The sequence below is a fragment of the Lytechinus variegatus genome, chromosome 12 (genome assembly GCF_018143015.1).
Source record: "Lytechinus variegatus isolate NC3 chromosome 12, Lvar_3.0, whole genome shotgun sequence".
NCBI classification, from domain to species: Eukaryota; Metazoa; Echinodermata; class Echinoidea; order Temnopleuroida; family Toxopneustidae; genus Lytechinus; species Lytechinus variegatus.
Window position 1 is genome coordinate 19,682,653 of NC_054751.1, and position 16,399 is coordinate 19,699,051.

A 16,399-nucleotide genomic window follows, 5' to 3' on the forward strand; every position below is an offset into this window, starting at 1 on the left:
AACACCCACAATCCTGACTCCACCACCTTGTCACGAAAGCAGAGTGTTTGATTTCTTCCCCCGACTCTGTTTTTACTCTGTGATTCGCAGATGGAGAGATCGGAAGCATATGAAGTGGTGATGACGGAGGAGACTTAGATGTAGTCCCATGTAAAACGGGGACAGGATCGGGTTGGGGAGGTGGATTTTAACTGATGTAAGATTCCAAAATGAGACATGAATGAACAGGTGGATAATGGAGGGAGGGGAGTATTAAGTTGGCATATTGATAAGGGCTATATAGAGGGGTGTATAGGGGAAGGGTACCCCCCCCCCCGCCCTTCTTGCAAGTTTATTGGAAGGAGTTGGATCATGGAATCGGGGGAGGGGGGTATGCAATATTGATTAATTTCATTTGAAGTGGTAGCATACATGAACTATCCAATTTCTTGTCATAACAAACATCACATTTAAAAATAAAATTGGGAAGTACAACCATCATTTTTTAAACAAGATAATCAAAGGTGAATATACTGTAGTACGTATATATACAAACAAACCGGCTTAATCAATGGAGAAGAAGAGAGTTGGAAAAAAAGATATTGATACAAACAGTTTCTTCAGCGAGCATTCCATAAACTGATATTTGATATAGTTCATTCATGCAAGTGATGCATCTCAAAACATTCTTATATGATATAATTTGTCAAATACTCAGAGATCAAAACAAGAGGAATGGCAATCATAAATGAAATCAAAACATTCCATTCAAACAAAAGAAGAAGTGGTGCTGCATGTTGTAATGAAGAGAAATAAGAGTGGAAAAGGGGGCTGGTATTTCCCTCCTTAAACTGCCAGATATAGGAAGGCATTTGCACCCTGAAAGAAAAAAGGAATCATGAATTAGCAAGTGATAGGAAGAAAACGGGGTTAAAGTGATGTATAAACACAATCAAACGTGATTACGTGAGTAGTCCTGGTAGGAATAAGACATTGGCTTGGTTAGTGGCTCACAGGTTAGGTGAGTGTATATATGCGAGAGTGTTAGAAACCGGTTGGAAAGCTGTGAAAATAAATGCGCAATCACACCACGGCGGTGATCGTTAATACATCATGCACTGCATTAACCAACCAAAGTGAGCGGACCATTCGGTGTTTGCAAACTGTGATACATGACGGTGAATACCAAGAATGACGTCTTTATCCGTCTGTACACACCTAACTTCATTCTTCCAATCACAACTAATTTTTTAATCTCCGACCCCTTTCGCACAAGGACTTTCATAGTATAAGTGACCATGGCCTTTGTGTCTTTCTTCAATCTGGAATTTTTGCAACACACATGTATTGTTGAAGTACCATATTACTTAACATGTATGATAATTCTTACAAAAGATATAAGCCAAAAAAATTACCCAAGCAACATTAATGTTTCTGGATTTTTGTTTTGTAATATATTCAGAATTGATTTATTTATTTTCATGTACAGTATGCAATAATCCATTCAATCCTCACTTTTGGGTAAAAAAGCATACAAAATCTTGTGAAAATGTGTTAGTGGTTTATAAGAGTTATACACTGAAGTGTTAGGGCTATATATCATTTATGGAACCACTTTTTGATGACATCACATACAATGAATTTTGCATGTGTTTACCCAGGGATGGATATCGTGCCAAATTTTAATTAATGATACATTCATTCTTTTCAAGAATGTATTCAATGTTAAAGTTGATTTAATTTTGTTAATATCAACTTCAATATCAAAATTAACAATTTTTTTAAAGAAAGTTTGCTCATAATGCTATTTATATGAAAGATGAAGGCAAACGTGGAAAATTTTGTGTCTTGATATTATCTGAGGGTAATAAGAAAAACATCAAATAGTACAGGAAAGACTAAGACCAAATAATTCCAGATTCTTATGATAGGAGAATCATGTTATGTTCATCAAAAGGTGATTCTTTTCCCATGAAGATTAAATTGTTATAAATGAAATTGATCAGCTGAATTACAAACAACAAAGAACTTATTACAGAACCATCGTGATTAAACCAAATGAAAGTTTCCAGCCAAGTAAACAAACAAAGTAAAGGATTATTAAAAGAATGAAAAGAAATGGATGAAATCTCGTGCGCTGAAGTAAGAAGTCACGATGCTTGTAACAGGCTGGTGGGTATGCGATCGTTATACTCACAGCGTCCGCAGATTTTTGAGTCCTACGAAAGAGCGTCCGGTGACATTACTCAGTTTGTTGTTCGTGAGAATTCTTCATATTCCAAATGAGAACAGAACAAAACGAGAGATACAGGGAATCGACAGAAATAAAAACAAAACAAATTGTCAACAAGAGAAAAGAATATTATAGCACACATATACATGTACAACAGAGGTCTTTCACAGACAAGAAGCAAGGAGGCTCTTATTAATATTCTTTTTTTTTCATCAGAAGAAAAGAGGAGGTATACACTAATTTTTTTCCACATGAAGCACATTTAGGAAAGTTTTACATTTTATAATAATTTTACGAAATCAAATGAAGTATTTATTAAAATTATCATTTATTGATATGCAATATTAATCTCTGAAATGGTATTTTTTGTTTCAGTATTAAGAAAATCTATAAAGATAAATGCACAAAATAAGCTTTATGCCAAAACAATCATTTTGTCACTATTGACTTTTACATGATTGAATTATTATTATTACTATTTAAAACAATCCAGTTAATTTTACATTACATATTCATAATGCAGAAGATAGAAATTTGAACAAATATACAATTGTGAAATACACAGTTTAAACACAAAAACTTTCAAAAATGTTAATAATCAGCATCAACTTATCAATGTCTAATTATCACTTTTTATTGTACATGTGGTCTTAAAATACTACATCTATTTCTTTTGTTGCAATTTTTCAATGTCTAATTTTGTATAATCAGACGGACAATTCTCTATATCCCATCTTACAAGGATGCTTGAGAGGGCCAAATATTAAAAATAACCCATCAATATAGCCTAGGAAATTAGCTGCGCATAAGCTGGGTAAAGTGCAAAGATTAAAGCCTAAACTATAACCCTTGGGCACTGCACAGTAATAATATACATGTAAGAGCATGCTGCATTAAAGCACTGAGCTTTTAGAAAGTCAAAGCATACATTTAACAATGGGGGAATGCCCAGGAAAAGAAAGATACAGCATTCTAATTTCAATGACAAATTTAAAGAAAATATTAATTTGAAACTTTGAGTCAAAAGAGTTTCAGCAGAAGAAACAAAATAAAATCAAATTTGGAAGTTTTTTTAATTACTCTCTTTCAGAGAAGAAGAAAAATACATTAAAAATAACTGGATTTTGAAAGATTCAAAAACAAATAGGGCAACTCTACATATGTGTATGTTTATTACACAAATCCAACATATTAGGTCACAACTGTCAATATGATCAATATAACCCCAAGAATGACCCAACAATTCATGCAATTACCATGCAACATCCTAATTACGTTAAGAATTAAAAGATTTTTCAGTTTTATGTTTTTATTTATATTAAAGAAACTTTTACATCTAAATTAAATCATCAGTAAAACTAAAAACGGAATACATGCATGCACACACTGAATACACTCATTGAAGGAAAAAAAATCTTGGGGGGGGTTAAGAGTTAGAGAACAAAGAGGGGGAAATTCTTACAGTTCAACAAGAGAAGAAGCTCCCTGGAAGGCCTCATCTTCAATGACAGAGATGCGGTTGTCACGGAGATCCCTAGATACGGGAGATGGATGAGAGACAAAAAGGGATGATGAGGAATATATGAGGATGATATATTCAAAGGATAATGATTGTTTGATGACTTATGAATATTTTATAAGTTTCATCTTCTCATTCACCTGCTCAACAAGCCAAAATATAATGAAAAGAAACAAAAAAAAAACAACCTGACAAACTACAGCTCAAATTTCGGCCTGTTTATGACAGTCCATTGTCAATATCTGTATCTGATAAATCATGCACAATATTGTTAGCTGCAAAGTGTGAATATTACCTCTCCAAAGCTCCCCTGTGAACTTTCATTTGACAAGTCAGAGGTCTTCATTTTTAAAAATTTTATTATGTAACAAAATCTTCATCATTTTCAGATTTAAATCAAGTCCTCATTCTTGGACTGCGAACAGAGGCTAATCCAAAATAAGATTTCAAATCTTGATCTATGAATGATGGGTTTATCATTTGACCTTTGAAGGTATGTACATTTACATGGTTTCATCCATTCAATTTTGCATCAATCCTATGAATAATCTCAGTGGTTAATCTCTAGTCAAAGAAAATTAGATTATTCCCCTCACATGAATTAAGTGAAAAGATATATTATTTTTTGCATTTACATTTTAAGAAGTATTAAATATCTAGTGTGGTGCAGAATTGCACATTCTCCAAATGCAACACAAAATAGTTGAAAATTATAAATAAAAGTGAAAACAAAAGTAAATCTATGTTTGCTTGGGAGTACTTATAAAACAAAATGCGAACATTTGATAATTTGACTCTAGGAAAATCATAAGATATGTCTGGTTAGGATACTCACAAGATCTTGAGATTCGGCAGATGAAGGAACTTCCCATCTGCAGAAATGCGTGAAATCTCATTTCCATTCAATTTCCTAGGGAGAAGAAGTAAATTTACAACAAGAAACTTACATGAATCGTTAATGACAGCTTGCGGCAGGAAGCGTTCATGCTCTGGTGTGATGAGGGACAGAACTAGAAGGCTTAAAAACATCGAAGCCACCACTGAAGTTAAATAAAAATTTCCTCTTTTTTCATTGAATATTAAGAAACTAATTACTAGTGAAATAATTTCTAATTCAATCATGCTTTCTTCAAAACTAGCACCACAGTTTGATTCAAATTTGAGGAAAGGTTGTTAACGTCTGCTGTTCTTAGGATAAAGCCTTGTAAACTTCACACATACATGTATAATGGAAATATTGAACATTAGGCTTGACATTGTCACCACCCCCAAATCTCAAATTGACATATTTGGTCATGTAAGTTTAACATTATCTCTTATTTGACTTTGAACTTCATAGAGAATCCAGTGGTTCTTTTTCAATTACTCCTGCATCATTTTCAAATTTCAAACTGAGATAGTGTCATTAAAAACAATATAAACCTTATTGAATAAAATAAACTTCCATGATGAAATTTGGATTTGGAACTTACAATTCTGTTGTATATGTTGGGATTTCATCCGGTACAGTTGGTAGTCGCCTGTTAGAGCAGTCTACAATACTGTCGTGGCATGTACACGCATCTGGACAATCATGGTCGATAAAACACTGACCAGCTTGAGCCGTTCTGTAATATTCAGCATCTGGTGGTCAAATGTTTATTCAGTCAATTTCATCTTCCATATGTTTTCAAACATTTTTTTTCATTCAACATGGATAAGCAGGTCGATAATTATTCTTCATTTTCCTTACACTATCTGTTTCTACAAATATGTGAGTTAACAAAAAAATTCTTAGCTTGAATATAAAAATTCAAATAAACATGTATAGGTACTCAAGATTTTTCCCAACAAAAACCTGCAAGTTCTGTACTAGAACAAAATATGGAAAGGACAAACATTGAAAATGTGTCTTGATAAATTGACAGTCGTATACAGTATGTACATGTACAGTATCTTACACTAAAGATGATCATTAGTATTTCAACTACTTATACATGTAGGTTCACTAACCTAACAGTCATTATTAACAAACCACAGAGAAATAAATCATTTAACTAACAATCCGTATATTATATCCCTAAAGCTTGTGGGAAAGACTATCAACCGTTTAAAATAAGGGCAAAAATCCCCATTGCAAGATTTTCCCCTCGAGATATGAATTATTCCGGAGACTAATATTGAGACCTACTCTCTCGCTCGTTTCACCAGAAAATTCATCATTCAGAAATTTTTTTAACCATGTCCATTGACTTCTGGTGAAATCTCTTCTCTACAAATACCGTCCCTAGATGTGCATTAGCGGTATTAGGCAGTAAGCCCCCATCTCACATAAACCTCTATGAATATAGATAGAGTATTGCCCGCTTCTCAAGAAAGCTTCCATTTAGAATCTCTTCTTAAATGTGAAAATACGAAGCAAGCAGGGAAGCAATATGGAGAAGCATTACACAGGAAATAGTTTTTATATCCTTCTAAATGCAAATCATTTCCTCTATATACACAAGCAATCTCCAAAAGTTCTGAATTGCTTGCCAAAGAAATAACTAAAAAAGGCATATGGAAAGCATGAAGAATAAAGGAGAATCTAACATCTGTTAGAATTATGGAAAGAACATGATTCCAATGATGATAACCCAAAATACATAAAAATATGGAGCTTTTTTCTGGCTTTAAAAACTAAATTATTCTACATTCATCAAATTTTGGATGCATGCCTCTTATCTCCAACAGAATAACCTTTTTCACTGACTTACAACATATATAAAGTATCCATTACCAGATATCGAGAAATGTATGACAATCTTTCGCAAAGATATAGATGAAACACGAAAGAGAAGAAAAATATATGATTGTCATTAAGTATCAATAGTTGAGAAGTTTACATAAAAGAAGAATGAAGGTATTCACCTATTTATTATTAACAACGATATTAATTCATTCATCTATATATTCATTCATTTACCTATTTATTTCATAATTATTCAACTCCCCATCGGTAAATTAAACTGCTTCACAAGGGGGTCCTATATAAATGAACAATAAATATAAATTTGCACAAATGAAGCAACTAATTGATAAACGAACGAACAGTTATAAAATCTTCCCTATAAAAAATCAAAAATTTGTAATGCATACCTTTACACTTGAACTTGACACTCTTCATGTTGGCAATTCTCTTGCGTTCCATTCTGACAGGCATAGCACAGCGTGCACCACTCGTCTCAACGACTGGATAGGTTTCAAGGTACTCAGCTATCCATCTCAGGTTACAATCACAGATGAATGGGTTGCGGGCCAAATGTCTGGAAAATATAAACAGGAACATCATGCTTTCATCCATGTTTTTTTTTGGTTCATACAGTTTCGTTTACTGAGATTTTATTATTGTTATGCTTGCACACAAATGCATTAACCTGCAGATTTAGTGAAAATTGGAAATCTTTATTTTGACTAGTTGTATGAAACTAAATTTTGATAGCATGTTTATTGTTTATAGAGCCTGCCATGGATACCCTGATATGAAGAAGCTTTTAATTTATGCTGCTCTGATAGAAGGATCAAATTTTAACTTTCATACTGTACATACAATGTCAGAGGGGAAGCACAATTAATTAAAGCTAGATGTTGTTTAAATGTATGTTTATTTCATGTCGCCTTCTGCCTTTTATTGCAAGAGATTTCTGAATAAAAGTGCAGTGCTTTAATTGTAAAATTATACATGTACATATAATGTAATCCAAAGAATTAACGTCTGCAATAAGAACTTGATGACTGGCAATAGGGGCATGACATGGTATTCAGTGAACAGTACTGAAATAAACATTGTCATCACATAGTATATTAACCCCAACAGACTCAGGATCTGTCAACGCAATTCTGATACTTCACTTGCATTCGATTCTTTATTGAATGATCCACTACATTAACCCATACCAATTAATTCCACCCGAGCTGACAAATTGGTATAATCTGAGTCAATAACCCAGAATGAAGCCATGAAGGGGTGTTTATTTCCACCCTTTTCAAGGAAAATCACACCAACTGATCTCTCCGACAAGTGACCTTAATGAGGGTGAGAAAGAATCTTTGTGCCAGTGGTCAAAATCGGATGTAAAAGATTGGAATTAGGCGATAAATACTTTGAAGGAGAGCGGATGAGAAAAAGGAAAACACTTCTATCTATTTAGTTGGCTTATATGCATCACTGATCATGTTATAAAATGGTGGATAAGAGGAAAGATAAGAGGAACTATTTGTATGAAATGCAATGGAGCTCGCTATTTCAATTCATACAATTTGTTTAGATATTCTTTAAGTAGATTTATGGCCCAGATGGTATCCTCAAAGCATCCCAACCCTGAACACAAGCAGTATATCAAAATATAAATAATTGTGTACTCTACACACACATAACCTTAAGTTTATAAATACACACTCATCTTGTATTTATGGATTTTCACAGTTTATAAAAAAAAGTATATCATATAACAGAAATATTACATCTTAATACGTTTATACATAAATCAAGATACATAAAAGATCCTGTCTTTCCCAACCACACACACAATATACTATAAAGAAACTTTTTTTTAAATACCATCGGCTGTATACATGTACATCTAATGAAGATGTGGAAACACTATTTAAACAAGTGGAATGCCTCTGGCCGTCTCACCTGCACCACGCGGTTCAATATAGCAGCAGTGCTGACTTTGAATACTACTCTAACTCGCACAAGATGTTCAGTGATACATGGTTACTCTTATGTCCACTTTTTATGAACTAGACCAATAAACTTACAGAGATATGATGGTTATTCAACAAAAAAACCCAACATGGCCAAAGTTCATTTACCTTACATGACCTGTGACCTTGATCATGTGACCTGAAACTCGCACAGGATGTTCAGTGATACTTGATTACTCTTATGTACAAGTTTCATGAATCAGATCCATAAACTTTCAAAGTTATGATGGTAATTCAACAGATACACCCAGTTCGGCCAAAGTTCATTGACCTTTGACCTTGGTCATGTGACCTGAAATGCGCACAGGATGTTCAGAGATACTTGATTACTATAATATCCAAGTTTAATGAACTAGACCAATAAACTTTCAAAGTTATGATGGTAATTCAACAGATACCCCAATTCGACCAAAGTTCATTGACCCTAAATGACCTTTGACCTTAATCATGAGACCTGAAACTTGCACAAAATGTTCAGTGATGCTTGATTACTATTATGTCCAAGTTTCATGAGTCAGATCCATAAACTTTTAAAGTTATGATGGGAATTCAACAGATATCCGCAATTCGACCAAAGTTCATTGACCCTAAATGACCTTTGACCTTGGTCATGTGACGTGAAACTCGTGCAGGATGTTCAGTGATACTTGATTAACCTTATGTCCAAGTTTCATGAACTAGGTCCATATATTTTCTAAGTTATGATGACATTTCAAAAACTTAACCTCAGGTTAAGATTTCGATGTTGATCCCTCCAACATGGTCTAAGTTCATTGACCCTAAATGACCTTTGACCTTGGTCATGTGACATGAAACTCTAATAGGATGTTCAGTAATACTTGACTAACCTTCTGGCCAAGTTTTATTAACTAGGTCCATATACTTTCTAAGTTATGACGTCATTTCAAAAACTTAACCTCAGGTTAAGATTTGATGTTGACGCCGCCGCCGCCGCCGTCAGAAAAGCGGCGTCTATAGTCTCACTCTGCTTCGCAGGTGAGACAAAAACCAGAAAATAATAGAGGGACAGAGGAAGCAGAATTCAATAGACAAAGAGAAGCCCGAATTCACAGAGGTGGTTTTGAAAACCATCGGTTGAACCCATCATTTATGCAGATTTCATGCATAAATTACGCTTAATTTACCACCTACATTGAAAAATGTCCAATGCTGATGCTAGCTTTTGTCAGATTGCGCCAAATTGATGCCTGTTGCCAAGGTTAAGTATGTTATTTCATTCATGAGTCCACTGTTTTGAATTAATGAGTCCACTCTTCAAAACAGTGGACTCATGAATAAAAAAGTGTACTCAATCATGGCAACAGGCGCACTGTGACAAAAGCGCGGATCAGCATCGAACATTTTCTATTATACGCGGTGTATAAGCGTAATTTATACAGGACATCTGCATAAACCATGGGTTCAACAACAGTTTTCAAACCCACCTTTGTGAATTTGGGCCAGAGAGATTGGGGGAGGAACAAAGATAATGAGAGGGGGGGAACAGAAATGCAGAGCAGGGTAAGGGAGAGAAAAAGAAATCAAGGTACTCAAATACAAACATAATTTGTCAAACCCATCCTGAAACACGCACCTTTCATTATCAAAATAATGCATGTAACTTATTTAGCCATTTCAACGTACTTTCTCCGTAGGCCATATATCCAAGTTCCAAATCAAGGAATCTTAGTTTGCTTAAAAATCCAAACCAATATGGGGAGTGGGTGCAAATTAGGTTACAAGTGAATACCAGAAACATTACTTTTCTACTTTATATTGGCTTCTTTTCATTAAAAAAACATACCATACCCTTTTTTGCACTTTTGGTGCTGATATTAAAACCCAAGTATTCCTATTTAAAAAGTTATAAATGAACAACCAACTCCCATGAAATACAAAATACATGTTTGAATCAAATTCTATCTATCATGCTTGTACGTAACAATAACAGGGTCTATGCCCTCATTCAAACTCTGTGATCGGTAGCCACTGCACATAGCAATGAATATTTAAACTTTCTCCCCTTGGTGTATCATTCAACAATGTGTGAAAGTACATTGCTTTGGTTTGGAGCCTTGGGCATTCTTATCAGCTTAGTGTAAAATACAGAGGGACAGGTAAAAAGAGTCAGAGAAAATGAAAGTTACTAACAAAAATAAGGAGAGAAAAAAGGGGGAAGATAGTGTTTTATAATGTAAAGAGTTGGAAAGAAAGTGGGAGAAAAAGATTGTAATCAGTACAAAAAAGATGCATGTGAGGCACATTATCGAATATAAGCAGGCTCCGTAAAAAAAAGCGGAATAGTTTTTTTATTAGAAAAAAAAGAATTTCTTAAAATAATAAAGGATTTGAAAATGAACATTAAGAAGCAGAAGAAGATGATGATGACGAAAGAGGAAAACAACAAAAAGAAAAAAAATGGACAAGTAAGAGGACTGACGAAGATGAGAAGGAAGAAAGAGTAAGACACTGGTTTCTAAAACTCAACTCATGGATTCTTTGATAGACGTAAAGCCAAGATAAGATGAAATAGTGTCTGGTGACTTTTGAAAAATGCACATGGGGGATGATATGATAAACAGTAAGTGAAAGTTATAGAAAGAATAGAATGACTCTGAGAGACTGAAGAAGAAAGGAAAACAAAGAAAATTTTACTTGGTTCAAGCAGGTTTAAGCTAAATGAAAGTATTGGCAGTAAACACCGATTTCATGAGAATCCTCCAGCTGGATCTGGTACAGTTACATAAATTGAACTTTGTGAAATCATGAAATCCTAGCTGAAAAAAGATCACACTGAAGATTGTGAACACAAATAAACACATGTGGGACAGTGTCTTATTATTGCTGTAAAAAAACCCAGACAAATTTGCCTGAATCCGCGCTCATTTTGCTTATTTCTCAGCAGTTACACAAGTTCTTCCAGAATCCTTTGGCACATATTTTTTATTCATACAAACAGACACTTTGGTGGTCATTTTATTGAATTCTGTAAAAACTTACTTTAAGATCGTTACCCCAACTGGCATTTATCTTTAAAATGTACTGGTGCAGAAATGAAATGTGGAATGTTTGAGGATACCTTAACAAGACAATACAAAGCCGTGCCTTTCTTAGGCAATCTGGCTCAGTGTCTCTTGCTCCATAAAGCCTGTCTCACACTGTACGATACGATACTAAATTATTTTTTAATAAATCACAGATTTCATCAAATATGAAAGTTCCAAAAAGAAAAACTACTATATTTGAAGTTCGGCATAGTGCTAGGAATAATGAAATCATAACCTTGCTTTGCAACAAGCCCTATTGTCAGAGTAAACTCCAAATCGGCTTCAAGTTGCAGCTGATGATGACGTCATTACAATTTGGAATTGAATTTGCTTTTATTGCTACATTGATGCTCCAACTACATTGAATTTTTATTTCGGTATTCCTACAACTATTCTGACCTCGGATCCCTCAGATTTATTGGTTAGAATGTTCATGTCAAATATTACTATGATTTCTTTGAAAATCGGATTGCAACGAATCGCATAGTGTGAGCAGGGCTTAATGCTCCAAATAAAGGGACTTTCACAATCGCTCTTGCGATCGTTTACGATAATTTGGTCACAATATATGTTGCACACGATCGCAACAGTTGTAAGCAGACGCACCACCAATTGTGAAAGGGGCTTTTTTATAGGAATGTGTGGGAAAAGAAAATGTGCAGGGCAAACCCACTGTGAAGGATACTGAGTGGAATTACTTATTACAGATAGAGCACAGATCTTTTATATTAAGGTGTATACAGAAAGAAAGATATACACACTCTAAATTTCAAGGATTTAAATTAATCAAGATTGGCTGTGAATAGGAATGAGCCAAATATCGGATTATAGATTCAAAACTTGTGGATTTAAACTATAGTATAAAGCTGAAAGGTTTGAATTTAAATCTTTTGAGATTTAAAAGTTAATCCTTGAGATTAAGAGTAAATTCAATATTCAGCTGGTCTCTTATTCATGGCCAGTCTGGATTTATTTTACATGTAAATACCTGAAATTTGAAGTGTACATATCAAGGCAAAGGAAATTCAAATCTGTTTGTATCAAAGTAGAGGGTTGGTATCATGGAGAGGGGTTACACATGGGTCAAGAGAGGGTAGACTCGCTTATCATCGAGGGGTCCTGATTATGGCAACGACCCATGCAGTATGCCCTTTACCTCTATCCGTCTACCCCACACATAAATACCCCCTCGATGACAAGAACTAAACAGTTACCTATCTTTTCATATCTCGGATGCTAAGAAAATATTCTGGAATTTATAGATTTATTTATATTGACAAGATGGCACTTTCATCTGATATTCTAGTGTATTTGTTCGGTTTAAAAACTAACAAGATATGTAGGAATGATTGGAAAGGGGTTCATCACCCTTTTAATTAATGAAATGATGCTTAAATGGTTGCTGAACACAACTTTGTTCTACATTATCTAAATGTATACCAAGAATTGATTTATTATTAATTTTTGTATTAAATGTATATTGCTTTTATATACATCAAATCTAACGATATGTACTTGCATGTATATGAAATTAATTCTAATATCACCATTAACTATTGCTGCAACATTCTGAAACTTTTTATTTTCTCAAAGTAGGGTGTTTCAATGATTTAAAATTTTCTTGTATGAAGATGTGTCAGAATGAGTTGTCTAGACTATCATCCTGTTTGGCACACCTTGCATCAATTGACAATTTCCAGGAGAACGATTAGGGGGAGGGATTGTTTAATAAAACTTTTAAAGAAACGGAAACAGTTCATGAAGCAAGGTGATTTATGAAAATATTTAATACACAGTAAATGTTGTCTCTATGATTGTTTTTTTTTAAACTTGTCAACCTACCCCATCATTTCTCTTTAACATCTCCAAGACCAACACAAGACTAAATGATGGATTTTCCCTTTCATCAAGCTTGTTTAATCAAAGGGAAATTAAAAGCTATTGCTATGAGCAGATCTAATAGTGGTGTCACTTGATTTGTTTTCTATAAATTTGCAAAGGCCACGAAGCATTTCTTATTGGTATTTCATAATGAGCTTTTTCAAACATGATCTTGGTTGAATGAAAAATGAACATAACCAGAAATTTTAGTACATATTAATGCAATTCTGAAATGAAAGTGTAATTGTACAAAAGAGAGCAATCCTAAATCCATCCTTGAATACATGTATGACATTACAAGTATGTTAACCATGGTATAATCAATGACATGGTTATAATACTGACAAAGATGATAATGCACCGTATCACTGATTCTACAACAATAAACTTGATAATACACTCTTAACCCCAATTTGAACTGGATCCTTTCAAAGTGATTGTGATCCTTAAGGACATCTTGTTAAAATTTTCTTTGCTGGTGGATTTCAACATTCTTTAATAGCAGGGGACCCCTCAAACAGGTGGGAGTTTCATAAAGCTGTTCGTAAGTCAAAAGCAACTTTAAGAACGACTGGTGATCCTTTCTTGTGGTAAATGGTATACACCAAAATGTTCATTGGCAGTGGTTTAGCACATAAGAAAGGTTCACCGTCATTCTTAAACTTACTCTAAACTTACAAAGAGTTTTATGAAACGGCCCCCTGGTCTTGTTAATTGAACAAAAATGTAAACCGAACATGTATGGGAATACAAGGAAATACCGGAAAATCACCAACATCATTGTACAGCTACCATTTACAAAACACTATTAAAGCTGTTCTCTTACTTAAATTCAACATTATTTCTATAATTCAAACTTTGAATCTGTTCAATGAATTTATAACAGCTATTAATGTTTATCAGCTCTATTAGTATCCTGTAATGTAATCTGGTGCCATTTAATCAGTATCTTTATTTTGTATTCTTCTGCCTGTTACCTAATTGATTCAATTCCCCATCATCTTTCCAGTTTAGCAAATCATTTCTTAGAGGTCAAGTCCACCCAAGCAAAATTGTTGATTTGAATAAATAGACAAAAAATCAAACAAGCATAACGCTGAAAATTTCATCACAGTTGGATGTAAAAAAAGAAAATTATAACATTTTAAAGTTTTGCTTAGATTTCACAAAAACAGTGTATGCACATCTCAGTGACATGTAAATGAGACAGTCGATGATGTCCCTCACTATTTCTATGTGTTTTTTTTTTTTTAATTAAACAATATTTAAATTTTATCAGATTAGACAATAAGGACCAACTTGGCTGAACCATATAATATTTAACAATGGCAATTCCACATGTTGAGGGAGGAATTAGTCTTTGTTTCAGATGACAATGAGAAAATAAGAATATTTCATATACATATAAAAGAAATAGTGAGTGGGTGCCGTCATCAGTCTCCTCATATGCATACCGACCAGGATGTGCATACATTAATAACTGTTTGTGAAATTAAGCAAAACTTTAAACTGTCATGACTTTGCATCCAGTTTTGATGATAGGTTTGGTGCTATGCTTGTCTGATTTTTTTTTCTTTTAATAAAAATAAATTTTCTGTTGGGGTAGACTTGTCCCTTAAGTGGTCCCAAAAAAGATTGAAAATTTTTAACTTATTCAAGACCCAACTCAAAGTTTTCTTTATCACTTTGTATCTGACTAGTGAAGGACACTGTCATAATCTCTAAGTGAAAGAAGAAAACGATGAAAGAATACATAAGAAATGAATAAAAGTAGGTTATTCAACCCAGAGGCATTACGTAAATGTAAGTTAAGTGAAAATAAAAGACAATAGAAATACAAATTCATGACAGGCCTGTCATATTTACATCAAAGTTTTAAATGTCAGTATTCTAAAGGCAATGACTGATAAGAGTGGATTATGGAAAAGAAGGCTATGTCTAATCTCTACATAAAGAGAATAGAGAGTTTTATCAGCAAAAAGCACATTTTATCCCAAGATAATCATAATTTGTCATATTCTTACAACAAAAGAAGGATGAGACAAAGTGGTAATCTGTCTGGTATGTGGAATAATGCTTCTGAAACATGGATTATATGCGATATAATACCAAGTAAAACTTTGGCAAAAGTTGCAGTGAAGTCCATTAAAACCTCATTTTTCATTCAGTGAACTTTCAGCACTGTCCTAACACAGCTAAGCAGAGTTTAATCCCGGTACTTTTTCATGTTTTCTTTCCAATAACTCGCCCCATTTCTGACGGCTCAAGAATGCTCAGCCGCACTTTCTGAAGCTGGCGAGGGGAAAATTACTTGCCAAAAGCACCCCGTTCTCCCTGATTGAGCTGTGAAACCCTGAATATTTATGAATTTATCTTTGCGAGTTGTTGTTGCAAATGCAGCAGAGATTTATCCTCGCATAGCAGGCGAGGCCCCGGCGTGAAATATGACCCAGATTTTACACGTGCAGACTTGTTGATGGATGAATTGAATAGAGGCTGCCTAACACATCAGACACAATTACAAAGTTTGACCTGAACCTAGGGGTCGTGATTAGAAATGTAAAAAAAAATCCTACCTTAACATACCTTAATCTACAGGATAGCTTTAATATTAATATCTGAATGGTTATTTTCTTCAATATCATCTTATTCATATCAAGCATTGATAATGGAGACAAATTATATTCTCTCTTATGAATCCTGGATCTTGAGCCTACATGGACACTAGAAAATTATTGATATCAATTAAGAACATACATATATGGACATATTAACAATACCACCTCCAGTCAATAGCTATATATTTTTCTGAAGCTCTTTTTTATGGAAAAAGTGTGACTCTAAGATTCAAAATTAAGATTACTTAGCTGTCCTTTTTCACTACATTAAACATATATTTATCCTCAACAAAGCAAACAACAAGTACATCTCTTTAAAGGAAATGTAAAAAAAATCAGAGTTGGACAATAAATGATTCCTCAACAATAATGAATTTCCCCCTGTTCCCTACCT

At 33.9% G+C, this 16,399-nt stretch overlaps 1 protein-coding gene across 1 annotated transcript in view; it reads right to left on the reverse strand.

The window, feature by feature from the left end:
• The window catches only part of LOC121425538 (slit homolog 1 protein-like), an 89,570-nt gene that overhangs the window by 32,502 nt on the left and 40,669 nt on the right, over positions 1-16,399 (reverse strand). Inside the window, exons 10-14 of the mRNA XM_041621618.1 lie at positions 6,849-7,015; positions 5,204-5,354; positions 4,567-4,641; positions 3,675-3,746; positions 2,177-2,248 (exon numbers count right to left, since the gene is read on the reverse strand). Coding sequence (XP_041477552.1) covers positions 2,177-2,248; positions 3,675-3,746; positions 4,567-4,641; positions 5,204-5,354; positions 6,849-7,015 — 537 coding nt within the window. The remainder of the gene's footprint in view (positions 1-2,176; positions 2,249-3,674; positions 3,747-4,566; positions 4,642-5,203; positions 5,355-6,848; positions 7,016-16,399) is intronic.